The sequence below is a fragment of the Dermatophagoides pteronyssinus genome, unplaced genomic scaffold (genome assembly GCF_027571235.1).
Source record: "Dermatophagoides pteronyssinus isolate colony J.1.1.1.1 unplaced genomic scaffold, Derpt_VIB-CSIC_2022.12 sq0007, whole genome shotgun sequence".
Classification (NCBI taxonomy): domain Eukaryota; kingdom Metazoa; phylum Arthropoda; class Arachnida; order Sarcoptiformes; family Pyroglyphidae; genus Dermatophagoides; species Dermatophagoides pteronyssinus.
In genome coordinates this window covers 1,186,426-1,200,674 of record NW_027461531.1, presented here as the reverse complement: position 1 = coordinate 1,200,674, position 14,249 = coordinate 1,186,426, and the positions used below count along the sequence as shown (strand labels likewise).

Below are 14,249 nucleotides of genomic sequence, written 5' to 3'. Positions count from 1 at the left end.
GCTCTATACCGGTTCCAAATGGATTCGATGCTTTTTAATAGTGAAAAATTTTCCAATAACTGTTTATGCCATGTTAATGAAACAATGTCTAATAATGTCAATACTGATTTGAATATTGGATGACAATCAGAATCATTTGTCAAAATCAGAATTGATTAATATGGTTCAAATATGAAAGAAATATGCACACAGTTGATAAATTCAATTATACAATATCAATTTTTTGTATTCATCTACAATAATTGATTGTATCGAAAACATTAGAACACAAGCTTAGAAAAGTTTTAGGGAAAATTTAGTTGCGATTCTTAATTGGTGAAAGAATTCACTTGAATTGACAAACACACAAGCTTAAATACAATACAAACAATGAAAAGAATCTCGAGCACAACACAAGAAAAGCCGCAAACAAAAAAAAGAGAGGGAATCGTCAAGACTCGGTCGTCGTTCATTGACGACGTATTTGCCTAATTCATTCGATTCATCAATTCATTGTTTGCATTGTTCGACTCAAGTTCATGAGTAGTAGCGGTATGAGCTAAACAAGAAACATAATCTCGCACCACACTATTGTTTTGTGTGGTTTATAAAAATACCAACAGAGACATGCGTATTGCACATAGTGAATAAATTTTAAATCATCATTCGAAATATTCTTGATAGATTTAGTTGATTTCATTCATGAATTTTCATATATTCAAATCATCAGATTCCTGATCGTTATCATACGAGTGACCTTCTGCTTCCAGAAATTGTTGTTCATCCTCATCGGTCCATTCTTGTGGGCTAACAGATTGATTATCGGAATTCAAATTTTTCGCTTCACGATGATGCCAACGATTCATAACTGTGTGCGGCCGAGATTGGCAGAGAAAACATTCTTGTTGGGCTAGCAGGTAATCTTTTGCCAGTGTGCAATCACATCGTTGACACAATTTAGTCTGATGGTTGGAAAATAAACGATGGACGAATATCTGACGATTGGCCTGTTTCAAAGCTCGATGGTTGAACACTGATCCATTGGTCTCCAATGCCAAAACATGGCATAGGTCACGATTGGGTGTTATATGCTGCCTTAACCATTGGGCAACAGTTGCCTGACTGTTGTTCTTATTTAGACTCTGATTTAAACTTGCGTTCATTTTCGATATGGTAGCAACTTGTTGCTCAAACATAACCTGATGCCAATCAATCCCGATTATGCGACGCATCTTGGGCGAACTGAAAGGCCGCTGTGTCAAGGTATGTCCTGTAACAACATGAAAATAATTGGCAGATTGTAGTAATATGTTGCGAGCGGTATTGAAATCTATATCGTTTTCTCTACATGTAGAATGCTTTTTTTCATTTGTTTGGCCCGTTGCATTAGTTAGATGATTACAATCAATCATGATGAAATGTCGAGATGTTTGTCGCGGCGAATAGGCAAATTGATAGAGAAAATCCAGGGAATGTCGGCCATCAACAGGCCATAAGGATTGACGAACCATTGTCTCATTCCATATGGATGAGCCATTCGTCAAGCGTAGTGGTTTGAGATTGCGATACTGAAACTTAATCAAATGATCGAATATCAGTTGGGGTTCCGGTTGTGGCCAAGCCTGTTCATATTGGCCATCTCGATTTGCTATTACTAGCTAAATTTAAGTAAAAAAAAACATTATTAAGCAACTAATTTAATGAATAGAATTAGATACCGAAAATTCTGTTTTGATTCGTTGAGATCGAAATTGCCGTTCAATAACTTTAGACAGCCGTTTCAATTGTAGAAGAAATCGAAGTGTTAATTTAGGCTGTTCAGGCTTATGACAAGTGCCATCAAGCAAGTAGATAACTTGAGCTCGATCATTGTTTTCGACTATTTGCCTTGATCCAAAACGAACTCGTTGAATATTCGCGGATGAAGTAATCTGAACTAATTGTTGCACCGGACAAGACAAACATGGATTTGGGGTTCTAAACAGTTGTTTTTGTTGCACAAAATGACCAATCAGATTGCAAAGATTATGAATCCGATAACAGGCTTGCAATTCCATTTGACTATGGTTGATCCGATTGTACATAAGCCAATGATAACATAGCGATTGTCGAAGATTCATACCATCTTGTAGCAATGTGGTAAGATTGTCTGCAGAGAAAAATGGATCGTCGGGAAACACATCGTCGATCAATTCAAGCATAGAAACTTGTCCATACATTAGAGCATCTTTTCGCTCTGAACGAATCAAAGAACGCATCACTATGGTCATGTCAGTTACAGTCGATTCGAGACATTCTAATTTAATGTCAATGACTAAGTGATGACGCTGAGGAGTCCAAGTCAGATTCAGCCATAGATTCGCATCATTAATGTTTTTTTGTAAATTTACTGTAAATGTATTTCCTTTTATGCGTATTGACTTTAATGGTTCCTCCTTATCAATTGCGTTTCGAACAGTCCATCGAAGATCAGAATCAATCTGTAAATAACTGATTAATGGTTTCATATCAATGGATGAAATTTTGCACTATACTCAGGTTAGTATACTTACAAGTCTACGAACTGTATATCCACTTGTTGCTCATTATTTTTCATGCTCACATTGATTGTCGATTGTTGGAAGAGGTTCAAATCAAACAGATGCAACAATTTTTGATTGTCACCCGAAAAATTCGAATCAGACAAATCGATTTGTTCGGTAGTGAAATTAAATGCACTGGACAAATTTAGATTAGAAGAATGGGTCAACATCAATTCAATCCAAGCTGCATTCAAATTCACAGATGAAGAAGAATGAGAATGATTAGCCATTATCTCGCGTCTTATTCGTTCATGATGAGTGCTACCTAATCAATTGACATTTAGAATAGATAGAATAATCAATTAGTCAATGGTTGTTATCCAGTAGGTGGGATTGCGTCGCTTGCAATTTTTTATTGTATAAAGTAATTTTATAAATAGTTAAATTTCAATTAAAATAACAATTAAATTGAATAATTATTTATTTAAATAAAATATTTGTGTGTGTTTGTTTTTTTTGTTGTTGAAATGAATTCGGTTTTAAACGCGTCCGAACATTTGCGAGAGGATGGATGATGATTGCTCACCAGAAGATGGATAATAGTAACCGCTTTTTTCATACGATGATTGGCTTTTGTTTAAAGCATCTGTTCGGTGAGACAAAATTGGTCGAATAATTTGTTTATAATAATATCTGGGATGCTTTACGGCCGGACCATACAATTCGATTTGAAGTTGTCCTTGTTGAGGATCATAAACAAGAACACGAGTGGTACTTATGTATCGCCATGGTGATACAGTCAATTCGATCATTTTACCGATTGCCTCTTTTACCTGATGCCATTGTACTTGACGCCAATGGGTGGCGACCATCATTTCGTGTGAAACATGTTCTAAATTGTTGATGAAATCAGCTAATGGATAATTACCATGGACCAATTTTGTGTATGATTGAATAAAATAATGGTTGATTTGATGAATCAGTTCAGGTAAATATTCATAAAAAGTAGCAGGAATGAATGAACGAATCAATCGGCCAGAATAGCTGGTTGAAACGACACGGTGGGTATGTTGCAAAGCTTGTACCAAATAATCGCTGACCATCGAAACAAATCGTTCGGGAGTCTTGCAGGCTTCGACCACAGCTTCCACTGATTGACGGCAAACATCACTCTGGTAGCATTCGTATTCAACTTTTCGAACCAATTGTTTCATTTTCTGTTGATATTGTTCAACAATATAGCCGTATTCGTAACCATAACGGTAAAGCGATTCCAATGTTGAAATTATTGGTTCGGTAACCAATTCGTTTATCAATTGTTGCACTTCACCAGCATCAAGACCGAAAAAGTCTTCTACTGATTGGACAAGTCGTTCAGCCAAAACTTGGTATCGATTGATTCCATCTTGTTGTTCGTAGAGAATTCGTCGCAATGTTCGTACAACATGTCGGATTTCTTCGGAAACTTCGGATTTAAGACCATGTCGCAATTGTTCATAAATTTGTCCATAATAAGTTTGTTCATATCGAGGGTTCCATTTCAACGAAAGAATAATTGAATTGACAACTTCACGGGTGTCAAGACGAACATTCAAATCAGTTGTTTTTTGACCGTTCTCGATTGAATCGATGGCAACGTTTAAGATGTTTGATTTATCATCCTCCATGCAGAAGCTTAACTGTTGTGTGTAGCTTCCTTCAAGTGGTGATCGTTGTTCGTATTTGGAATCAACAGATGCTGAATCGCGGACAATTTCGGCACGAATGCACTGATCTTTGGCTTCAACGTGGATCTTGTATTGACCTTTGACTCGTTTTTCCATTTGTTGTGGTGCATGTTGATTATAGTAGTATTTACCACTGCTGACCACTTTCTCATATTGTTCAACGACAGTATCAACAACGTAGACATCTTGCTTAGGTCTCAATTGACCTTTGCAATAATAACCATTGTTGTTATGTTCCATTACTGCTTCGAATTGTTTATTGTCGAGAAATCGGAATCGATATTGTCCTGTTTGTCGGTGACCATATCTGTTTTGATTGTGCCAGTTTAATTCTAAACCATTACCAGAAACGTAACCATCAACACCAGAATCGATTTGTTGATCTTGAGTGTATAGGCTGACATTATAGTAGGTCACTTTATTTGTTTGTCCATAGTAGACCAATTGGTTGGCTTGTTCTTCTTCTGTTCGTGCTGTTGCTTCAAAGGTAATTTGATCATTTTGGGTAGTTTTTGCTGTAGCGATTACGCCTTGATATTTATTTTCGGGTCCAAACAAGAAAGCTCGAGCCCAGACATGTCCATCACCACTCAATACAGACGAATGAAGATCGTAATAAACCATGTAAGAGGTCGGTTTGTTCGGAATTGGAGCAATTACCTGTGTTGAAGTATAGATTGGTTGTTCACTTTGGTATCCATATTTCAATTCGCTTCGGTAGACGTAAGTGAATGTTTCCGGTGAATAATGATAACCAGTTCGATATTGGACTGAGCGACCATTTGATTGTGGAGAATAAAGACGAACAGAATGTTCCCAAGTGTTTCGATATGCTAATTTGGTTGAGATGACTTCGTAACCAATTTTTTGATCATCTAATGTAGCGACCATTTGGTTTCGATATTTTCGCATTGCGCGTAAATTACGCAATTGTGGTTGAACAGATTGTTCATCAAACAAAGTCTTTCCTTGTTCGGCGACGTCCAATTGTTCCATGAATGAAACTTGGAATGTAGCTTGTGTCGAGGTGGGTACATATCGCACAGTTGTCATGATACGTTCTGGCATGACGATGGCCATACCATACCAATTAACGACTACTTGTTCATTTTGGTAATAGCGATTGCCTTGTTCGATAACCACATCGCAATCGAGCCAATCACGACGTTCTTGTCCTTTGCTAATCTTGATAGATCCGATCAATTTATCTGATTCACCAGGTTTTCGGGCACCGTTGATAATAACGTAAACAGGTTCGATGGTTTCCAATTCATCACGGTTTGGTTCAACATCCAATACGTATTCGATGAAAGAGTCTCTGTTCTGGCCAAGAGCGAATTTCGATGCTGTTCGAATAAGTTTGACTCCGTTCGGTCGCGAAATCCAGCCTTGCATATCGAAAACAATAGACTGTTTTCCATAGGCATCTGATTGTGATGAAACCCGTTTCAACTGACCATAGAAGATCTTTTCGGCATTGTATTTTCCTTCAATCGTGAAAACCAAGTTTTCTTGTCCATTGGTTTGTTGCTCAATACCACTTGAACCGCTCACTTCGAACGATGGTGTGAAGACAGATTGCCATTTGGCCAACAAATGGAATCTTCCACTACCGATCGATTCGATACCGGTCAATTTATATTGGGCTTCGATCAACCGTTCTTGGTTGAAATCTAATTTGGCATGGAATTCGGGTTCGCTTACAGAGTAGCTAATCTTACCGTCAATCACAGGCAAATAGGCAACATCCGATTTCAATGACAATTTGAGATCTTGGTTAAGAGGTGCTTGAGCTTCCAATTCAAATCGACCTCCAGATTGTGGATTGACCGTATGAATTGCGATGTAACGTCCTGGGTAATCGATTCGATATTCAAAAGATTGTGATTCCATTTTTGGCACTCGTACTTCTACTTTGCCATAATAGACTCGATTATCGGCATCTTGCTCGAGGGTGGCTTCCACTTCATACTGATCTTCTACAGCTCGTTGAACACTGCCTTTAAAATAGTATTGACCGGGTCCCTTAGCGACACCCATTACGTTCATGTTCACTTGAGCTTCAAGATTTTGAGGTGAAGTAGTTTGAAATCCAATTACAAATCGTTCGTCGGTTAGTTGAGATGTCATTCTAGCCGAATATTTCAATTGTCCACGGAACATGAAATCGAATTTGCATTCGACTTGTGGCAAGCGGTTTATGTGAGTATAGATCACTTGAAATGAGTCGATATCACCATACGGAACGTATGACAACGACATACGAGCTGAGTGAGCAAAAACAGATCGTGGCATCATTTCCGTTTCGAAGATGAGCTTGTTGTGAGCATAATCAGCACGAACTACGACTTGCACTGACTGATCGGGTTGACGTTGAGCAGAGACATCGACGAGAACACGAGATCGGGGATCACGATCAACATCCCAGGCAAGGTCAAAATGGAATTGACGATCTTCCAAACCGGCAACGTTTCGTCGAACATGGTTTGCATAGATTGAGCCCATAGCATGGCGACCACCGTAACGTGAGTCAGCTTGAGCGTCGAATGAGAATCGTTTTCCAGGTGCATCCATGGTCGTATCTAATCGCATAATGCCAGGAACATCGGCTTTGATGATGTTTTCACCGCGAAGACCCTCCATTCGAGCATCTAAATTGGCAAGCAAATTATCGTGATAATAAGTTGCTGATTGGAGCATGTTTGCTGGGCCATCAATTTGGTTGTTCAAATCAAATTCGGTTTGGTGTCGTAAAGCCGGTGTCTTCATTGACAAACCACCTGATCGTTTGGCTGGATATACGTGAAAAGCCGTTTCGTATTTTGGACCCACTTTGACGTGGAAATGTGATTTGGTCGATGGTTGTCGGTTGATTTCGGTATTGAAATTGAAAATATTCTGTTGATCTTTAGTAGTGATAGTATTCACTTTTACAGCAGATTGATCATCATGAATTAATGTTTGATGTTGAAATTGATCCATATCGAAATCGATTGCGGCACGTTTCATTCGTCGGTTCAATTCGATTTTGATTCGAGGCACTTGTTTCTTATCTTCAGAATCTACTTTTAAATAAGATGTTTTGTCTGCAAAACAGATCAGTTGTTAAAATAACCATTAATTTCAAAAGTTTTCTTTGCCTACTTACCGGCATCTGTGCTTATAAAGGATTCGATCGAAGCAATTTTTCTACCAATTTCATTGCTAATTTTCCCATCCCATTTCATGGAACTTTTTTCGGGCCAGTATTTAACTTGTGATTCATGCTCGTATCGACGGCCATTATCATATTTGCTTTGAATATCTAATGATTTTTCCTTTTGGTTGAACAGGTTGATCTGTCCTACAGCCGATAAAATGTTTCCCAATTTTACATCAAGATGAGATGGCTGTTGTTCATCTAAATGACGGTATTGTCCTTTCAATTGCAAATGATTGTTTTTGTCGTGTTTAGATTCAGTTTTGCTTTCAAACTCTATGATCGATCGTTTCTTCAGGATTTTAATTTGACTTTGATGTTTCCATTCCGGTTTCCATTGCTTTCCATCGAAAGAACACGAAATTTTATGTTGTTTATCTTGGTCATCGAGGCGATTTGTCTGTTGTTCATAACCAATTTGAGCGTCGAATTGAGGCAATTCTATCGAAGCTGAAGCAAAAGGTTGCTGATCGGCTGGATTTTTGGCAATGGCTGCTTTGATTTGAGCTACTTTCTGATCCGACAATTTGGTTTTGCTGTCCAATCGAGCAGATTGATCTCGACGATTAGCTTTAATCTGAGTCTCATGATGAATGGGTGATTCACCAGCCAACCAATCGACATTGAAATTGGCAAATGGTTCGTTGGAGTGCCATTGACATTGGCCTTTGGCTCGAACCACTCGATCACAATCGACTTTCAATTCATGTACTTTATCTTGGTTGCAACCATATTGAATGGCTGCAACATTTTCGCCATTATCGGTTGTTTTAGATTCAAATTCAATCGAATCTGGACGTTCACAGTCAAAACGAGTATCATGTTTGAATCGGTCGTTTTCAAATTGTACTCTATATTGTTTGTCTTTTTCAGCTGATAAGCCTCCAAAAGTTGATCGGGTTTTCATTTTTAAGGCTACTGCTTGATTTCGATGATATTCACCATTCAAATCGAATACGTTTTTATCGTTGTAATCAGTTTTTGATTGTAATTGGTATCGGCCATCATCACAGTTTATTTTTGCACGAGATTCATGCTGCCATGATCCAGGCAAATGGAATTGAATTTTAGCAGATTTTTCGCTTCGGGATCCAGATTCTGATTCTGGTTCATAGTGACAATCACTTGTGAAAGCTTCCGAATCGATAGCCAAGTGGGATCGACGTTTGGGTGAGATTTGTGAATCAATCTGTAATGATGTCAAGAAAATAATTGGTAATTGGTCGCAAAAAAACAATGCAAAACTTACAGAGAAAATGTCGTCGTTGTTACTTTTTGTTTTTGATCTCAAAGTGAACAAACTGTCCATATTGTCGTAGTCTACTTTGGTGGAATGTTTATATTGCTTGTTTTCGAATTCAACATTTGCTTTCGATGGACTCGAATACAAGTCTAAATCGAATTCGCCACGAGTTTCACTGGGATGATGTTCAAATTGACATTCGGTTTTGCCTTCATTTTCCCATTTTAATCGACCATCGAATAAGTCTTCGTTTTGTTCATTAGTCCATTTTGTTTCCATATCAAACAATTGATTTGGAATCAAACGTAATTTTCCATGATGTTTTGCAGTCAATTTTTTAGAAATTTCATCATCGAAAGTAGCATCTAATTGATGTTCAATCAATTGAGAATCTTTCTTATTGATTGCGTAAATATAACGGGAGCTATATTTTTGTTCAGGAGACAATTGGACCATCATATGCCCTTGATATTGATTTGGTTGTTGTTCTTCAACGTTGTCGCTATAAACAAAATCTATATTATCGGATTTTACAGCAGCACGAACATTCATCTTCAATGGTTTCGATGATTGCTGTTGATAAGACAATTCGGCACGAATTTTGTCTTGCTCAGGATGGTCGCGTTTATGACCAGTGGCAATTATTTCATATCGTTTAGTTTCTCCGTTTTCCATTCCAAGTCCAATCAAGCTTGCTTGAGCTTTCAATTGGTAGTCGATTTTCAATGGTTTTACCATAAAAATGGTTTCTGCTTCACCATCGTATTGACCACGCTGTTCGGTCATTTTGACAGATTGATAACATCGAATTTGTTCTTCATTGCGATTCCATTTCAATTGCAAATCGTGTTCCAAATATTCATTTGATCCATAAGTTAATTGATGATCGTATTGAGCATTGTATTTAGGTGCCTGACTAGATGAAAATTGAGCTTGATTAATCAACTTGATCATTTTACCCCAAGATAAATCCTGATGTTTGACCAACAATCGAGCGGATTGACGTCCACTGGATTCCGTTTCGTAATCAGTAGAAAAGTCCAATTTAAGATCGCGAACACCACGTTCTATTGTACCGATGGCTTTACATTCAACACCTGCCAAATCAAGCATTAAATGAGCTGAGCATTTCAAATCACCTTGATCGAATCGGCCTGTCTTGACTATGGTACTTTTGATAAAATGTCGCTGTTGTTCTACATCTTGAAGAGAAATGTAAAAAACCGATTTGCGACCTTGTTGGTATGACAAGACGCCCACCAAATTGATTGGTTGTCCGGTGATTGGTGTATCCAAAATCATTTTGGTTTGATATTCGGTCTTTTGGCCTCGTTTTATCATTTCGAAATTCATTTGCATTTGCACATAACGATGTTTATCCAAACTTAATTGGACACTAACTGATCGTTCACTTTGATGATTGCGAATCACTGCTTCGGCAAGCATTTGTTTCCAGGGGCTTTTGATCTTAAGACGGGCGCCAGTCGACAGTAAACCAGCTTCACGATCAAAAGTAGGTAACTGCAATTCGAATGAAGTTTCACGATCGATTCGCGAACCTGGAGTGTTAAAGATGAATTTAAGTGATCGTTTTGCCCCATTTAATCGCGATGACGAGCCGGAAATTGATTTCCAGAATGAGACAGGATTATCCAAATGAAGCTCGAAGCTGTTCAATTGATGGTCGAATTTTTGAACACTAACTTCGGCAACAAATCGATTTTGTCGGTCATCATTTTCGTAAGCAACATCGTAACAAAGAGCCACACCTAAATTATACTCAATCAGAAAGAAATTCATTTATAAAGTAATTGGAACATACCAAGTGATCTTTTGGTGAATTCAGTGCATCGATGTTGTTCGCTTTCTCGATCCGATGATGATGACAAACTTCGTTTTTCCGTTTCAAATGAAGAGCGGCTAACTTGTTGATCGACGTAGAAACCTGTTTCATATCGAATCACAGTATATTTCTGTTCAGGCATTGTTGATTTGATGCTAACACCTTGCTGGTCATCAACCTTGACAATTAAATTGACATGTGGAGCCGAATAAACACGTGCCACATGCTGAATTGATTTGGCCTGCTGACCGGCATAGTATTGAACACGGGCTTCAACTTGACCAGCGAATGATGGCCAGATTGCCACTTCGACATCCGACGAACCTTGACGATCAACATTGAAGTTAATATCAGTTTTCAAACCGACGACGACAGTACTGTTCACTTGCACTTGAACTGGCATGCCGCTCGAGGTGGTCATCGATGTTACAAAATCAATCGGGACAATCGAGTAAGCTCGATCGATCGATAGATTAGATTGTTCGCGATTGAACACATTGCGGAATAATTCTCCAATCTTTCCACTGCTTTTAACCAATGACATCAGTTCATTTTGATCACATAAAACAACCGTTTTGCCGTCAACTTGTACTTGAACCAATAAACTGAATTCAGGATTCTGTCGCAACAATTGTTCGCCATCCTGCGAAACCAAATCGATCAATTTACCAAACAATTTGATTGGATCAAGCTGTTTGCTCGATTGTCCAGCCATTAATTGTTGGTATTTGTCGCCCAAAACTTGTTCAAGACCGTTTTGATGGACACGAAGTTGAACAGCTTGAAATTCACGGCCCATGATAGGTAAAGTGAGATTAAAAGAGATCATCTTTGGAATGGAATTTGATTGTCTTTGGCTATCGTATATGACATCGGTTTCGGCTGTTACACCAATTTGGTAGACATCATTCAAATATGAGAATTCATAATTTCGAGACACACCAAACATGCTGCTTGGTTTTGCAAATTTTGGAGCTCCCAAAGGCAAAATCGAACGGCGATAAATGTCCGAGGTGGTTCGAAGGTTTGCTTGATGTGAACGAACATAATTAATCAAATCTACAGAACGGTTTTCTGAGTCAGAATCGACATATTCTTGAATTTTTTGCAATTCAGAGATTTTTACGCCAGACATGACGAATGTTTTGTAAGCTTCAATTCGGACGACATTCGGTTCTTGTTGTTGTTGGTCGAAGAAAACTTCTAGCAAATAGTTTCGAATTTGTTCATCATCAGCCACATTCACAATTGATCGAATAATAGCTGCACGGATTGGAGAATAATATTCGCCTTGAGATCTTGCATTATATTTCTGACACAATTGAATCATCCGTCGAACTAATTGTTGTTGTTGACGATAGTTGGATGGCAATTCGTATCCAATGTTTTCTAAACCATGAATCAACGAAAGAACAGTGGAATAGTCAACTTGTTGTGATTGTTGATCAACTTGTGGCATCAATTGTTCTACATGATTGATCAATTGTTGTTGCAATTGACCAATAACTGGTTCAACATCGGTCCAACTGATTGATTGTTCCTGTTGTTGTTGTTGTTGTTCTTGATCTTGGGTGTATTGTCGGAGATTATGTATGTATCCGGTTACACCATAAATAATTTGTTCAAAATCTTGTGAAACTGGAGTTCGCTGTTGTTCTTGTTGTACAAATTGCACTAAACGTTGAGCTGCTTCGACGTTTGGTGTTTTAGTGAAAGCCAACAATGAAAAGAGATAAGAGAATCTTGGCAAAATATCTCTTTGATCTTGTTGTTGTTGTTGATATTTTTCATAAGCTTGAATCAAAACTTGAACCGATCCAGCTGTTCCAGACAAAGATGAAGCATCTAAATACAAGTCCATTAATTTGAATGAAGGACAGATTTGACCACTTTGTATTTGTTCGTAGATTCTTTGTTCATCATCAACGTTCAATGATTGTTTTGCATGAATCAATTCAGCGAACATTTCTGGAACTTGAATTTTAATCGAATCTTTGATTTGCATGCAAATCTGCTGCAATAATTGTTCTACTTGCTCAACAGTATAATCATTGTCCGGTGATTGCAATGATCCTTTGACAAGATTTTGTCGAGAAAAAGCTGTATTCCAGATCAAGTTTTGACGTTTCATTGAACGGCTTGTTGATTTTGGTACTGTTAAAGCTGACTGTTCACCAATCAATCGACAACGAATATCAGAATCGACTGTTACTTTCAAAGGCCAAATGGTCTGTTTGTCGCAGCAATCTGAATCAATAACGATACCGTCCTGTATTTTTTGTCGGCATTCATAGGTACCATTCACAATTGGCATCGACGATCTAATCAATTGATCGAGACCGTAAGATCGAGGGAAAAGACCTAAGTTGATTTGGTGTCGTTTGTTGCCTAAAACATGAATTCAATAAATATGATTGATAAGTCCGAATCATAAAGCAATTTAACATCACTCACATTTGGATAATTGTTTGCTTTTTACAATTTGGACAATAGCCGTTTTGTCTTGGCCGTATCGCCATTCATTTTCTGGATGGTATTCTGTCACACATTGGCCATTGATGTCGGTTTCAAGAACAGATGTGTTTTCCGTTAAGCTTTTGGCTGATACTTGGATCGATGAAACTATCGATTTTTTGATGTTAACAGTCCATTCGGGTTCGACTTGTTCAACACAGACATGTTCGATTTTGCCATTTTGGACAGCAAAATGAGTGGAGTAGCTTTCCAACTGTGTCTTCATTTCAGTTGCTTGTCGTTCATCTTCGATACCATCAACTTTCACTTGTCGTAAGCGCAAAACCATTTCACATGGTTTATATACGGACAAGTCAGCAATGGCTTCAATTCGAACTTGATTGTTTGAATCGGCAGAGTCATGTTTTCCATTCAATTTGGTTGATAATTCTACTTGATAGCTATATGTTGTTCCGGTTTGATATTCGATTATTTGTTTGGAAGATTCCGAGGATGAACAACTTTGGGCACAGGTGAATTGATCTCCATCTTCGATCAATTTGTCAGAAAATGATGCTAATTATAATTAGGAAAAGAATAATCACTTAACAGGCAATGAATAGAGTAAATCATATATTTACAGTCAAGTCGAAATGATTGAGCCCAATGAGGCAGATTGATGAGAAGCAATGAGGCAAGAAGGATCGTGCCCCAAGCAAAAGTTCTAGCCATTTTGGCCAAAAAAGTATCGAATGATTGGTTTGTCGGTTTCAAACAATTCCTACAAAAACTGTTAAAAGATTCACGAAAATCTGTGATGAATATAAGAAAAAAACGAGGATGGCAAAGTTTGAAGAAATTTTTTAATTCGAAAAGATGATGACAAAAATGTCGAGCAACTCTTCGATGATGAATTCAAATGAAGGAATCGTAACAGTATTTATACTAGCGTTCGATCAAACCTGGCTGCTAATCTAGGTCCTAAAAAAGAAGCAGGAAAATGCTGCTCGAAGCATTCGAGATAAATTTTGCTAGGCTAGCTGTTGTTTCATTGCTTGATCGATATGGATTTTGGCAGCGAGATATCAACACTGTATCGCACATCATCAATCGTAATACTGATAAAATCCTAGAATAGGTTTGTTTTTCTTCTTCAGTACATCATCTTGCCAGATTTTGAACTTGGTCTTAACAAATTCATTCATAATGAGAATGCTGAGATCATTTAAAATGAAGGATGGTGACATTGATTACAATCATTTTATGCTTAGCTAGCTTCCTT

At 37.9% G+C, this 14,249-nt stretch overlaps 2 protein-coding genes across 2 annotated transcripts; both read right to left on the bottom strand.

Moving 5' to 3' along the window:
- Window positions 1-613: 613 nt before the first annotated feature.
- On the bottom strand, window positions 614-2,845 carry LOC113799428 (uncharacterized). The gene is made up of 3 exons (XM_027350050.2): window positions 2,532-2,845; window positions 1,698-2,469; window positions 614-1,637 (listed from the first exon to the last, which is right to left on the bottom strand). The coding sequence occupies exons 1-3, from the start codon at window positions 2,789-2,791 to the stop codon at window positions 690-692; spliced, it is 1,980 nt and encodes a 659-aa protein (XP_027205851.2). The 5' UTR covers window positions 2,792-2,845; the 3' UTR covers window positions 614-689.
- A 119-nt stretch (window positions 2,846-2,964) lies between these two features.
- LOC113799427 (uncharacterized) lies at window positions 2,965-13,877 on the bottom strand. Its single transcript, XM_027350049.2, has 6 exons — window positions 13,609-13,877; window positions 12,968-13,543; window positions 10,493-12,901; window positions 8,677-10,439; window positions 7,377-8,616; window positions 2,965-7,314 (listed from the first exon to the last, which is right to left on the bottom strand). The coding sequence occupies exons 1-6, from the start codon at window positions 13,697-13,699 to the stop codon at window positions 3,041-3,043; spliced, it is 10,353 nt and encodes a 3,450-aa protein (XP_027205850.2). The 5' UTR covers window positions 13,700-13,877; the 3' UTR covers window positions 2,965-3,040.
- Window positions 13,878-14,249: the final 372 nt, after the last annotated feature.

Excerpts from the sequence above, each read along its gene's own strand:
- LOC113799427 (XM_027350049.2), bottom strand. The coding sequence starts at position 13,699 with ATGGCTAGAACTTTTGCTTGGGGCACGATCCTTCTTGCCTCATTGCTT. Across the intron at positions 8,617-8,676 it reads ACAACGACGACATTTTCTCT|ATTGATTCACAAATCTCACC; the intron begins GTAAGTTTTGCA and ends ACATCATTACAG. Across the intron at positions 7,315-7,376 it reads CTTTATAAGCACAGATGCCG|ACAAAACATCTTATTTAAAA; the intron begins GTAAGTAGGCAA and ends TCTGTTTTGCAG.
- LOC113799428 (XM_027350050.2), bottom strand. The coding sequence starts at position 2,791 with ATGGCTAATCATTCTCATTCTTCTTCATCTGTGAATTTGAATGCAGCT. Across the intron at positions 2,470-2,531 it reads GATATACAGTTCGTAGACTT|TTATTTACAGATTGATTCTG; the intron begins GTAAGTATACTA and ends ACCATTAATCAG. Across the intron at positions 1,638-1,697 it reads GAATCAAAACAGAATTTTCG|CTAGTAATAGCAAATCGAGA; the intron begins GTATCTAATTCT and ends ACTTAAATTTAG.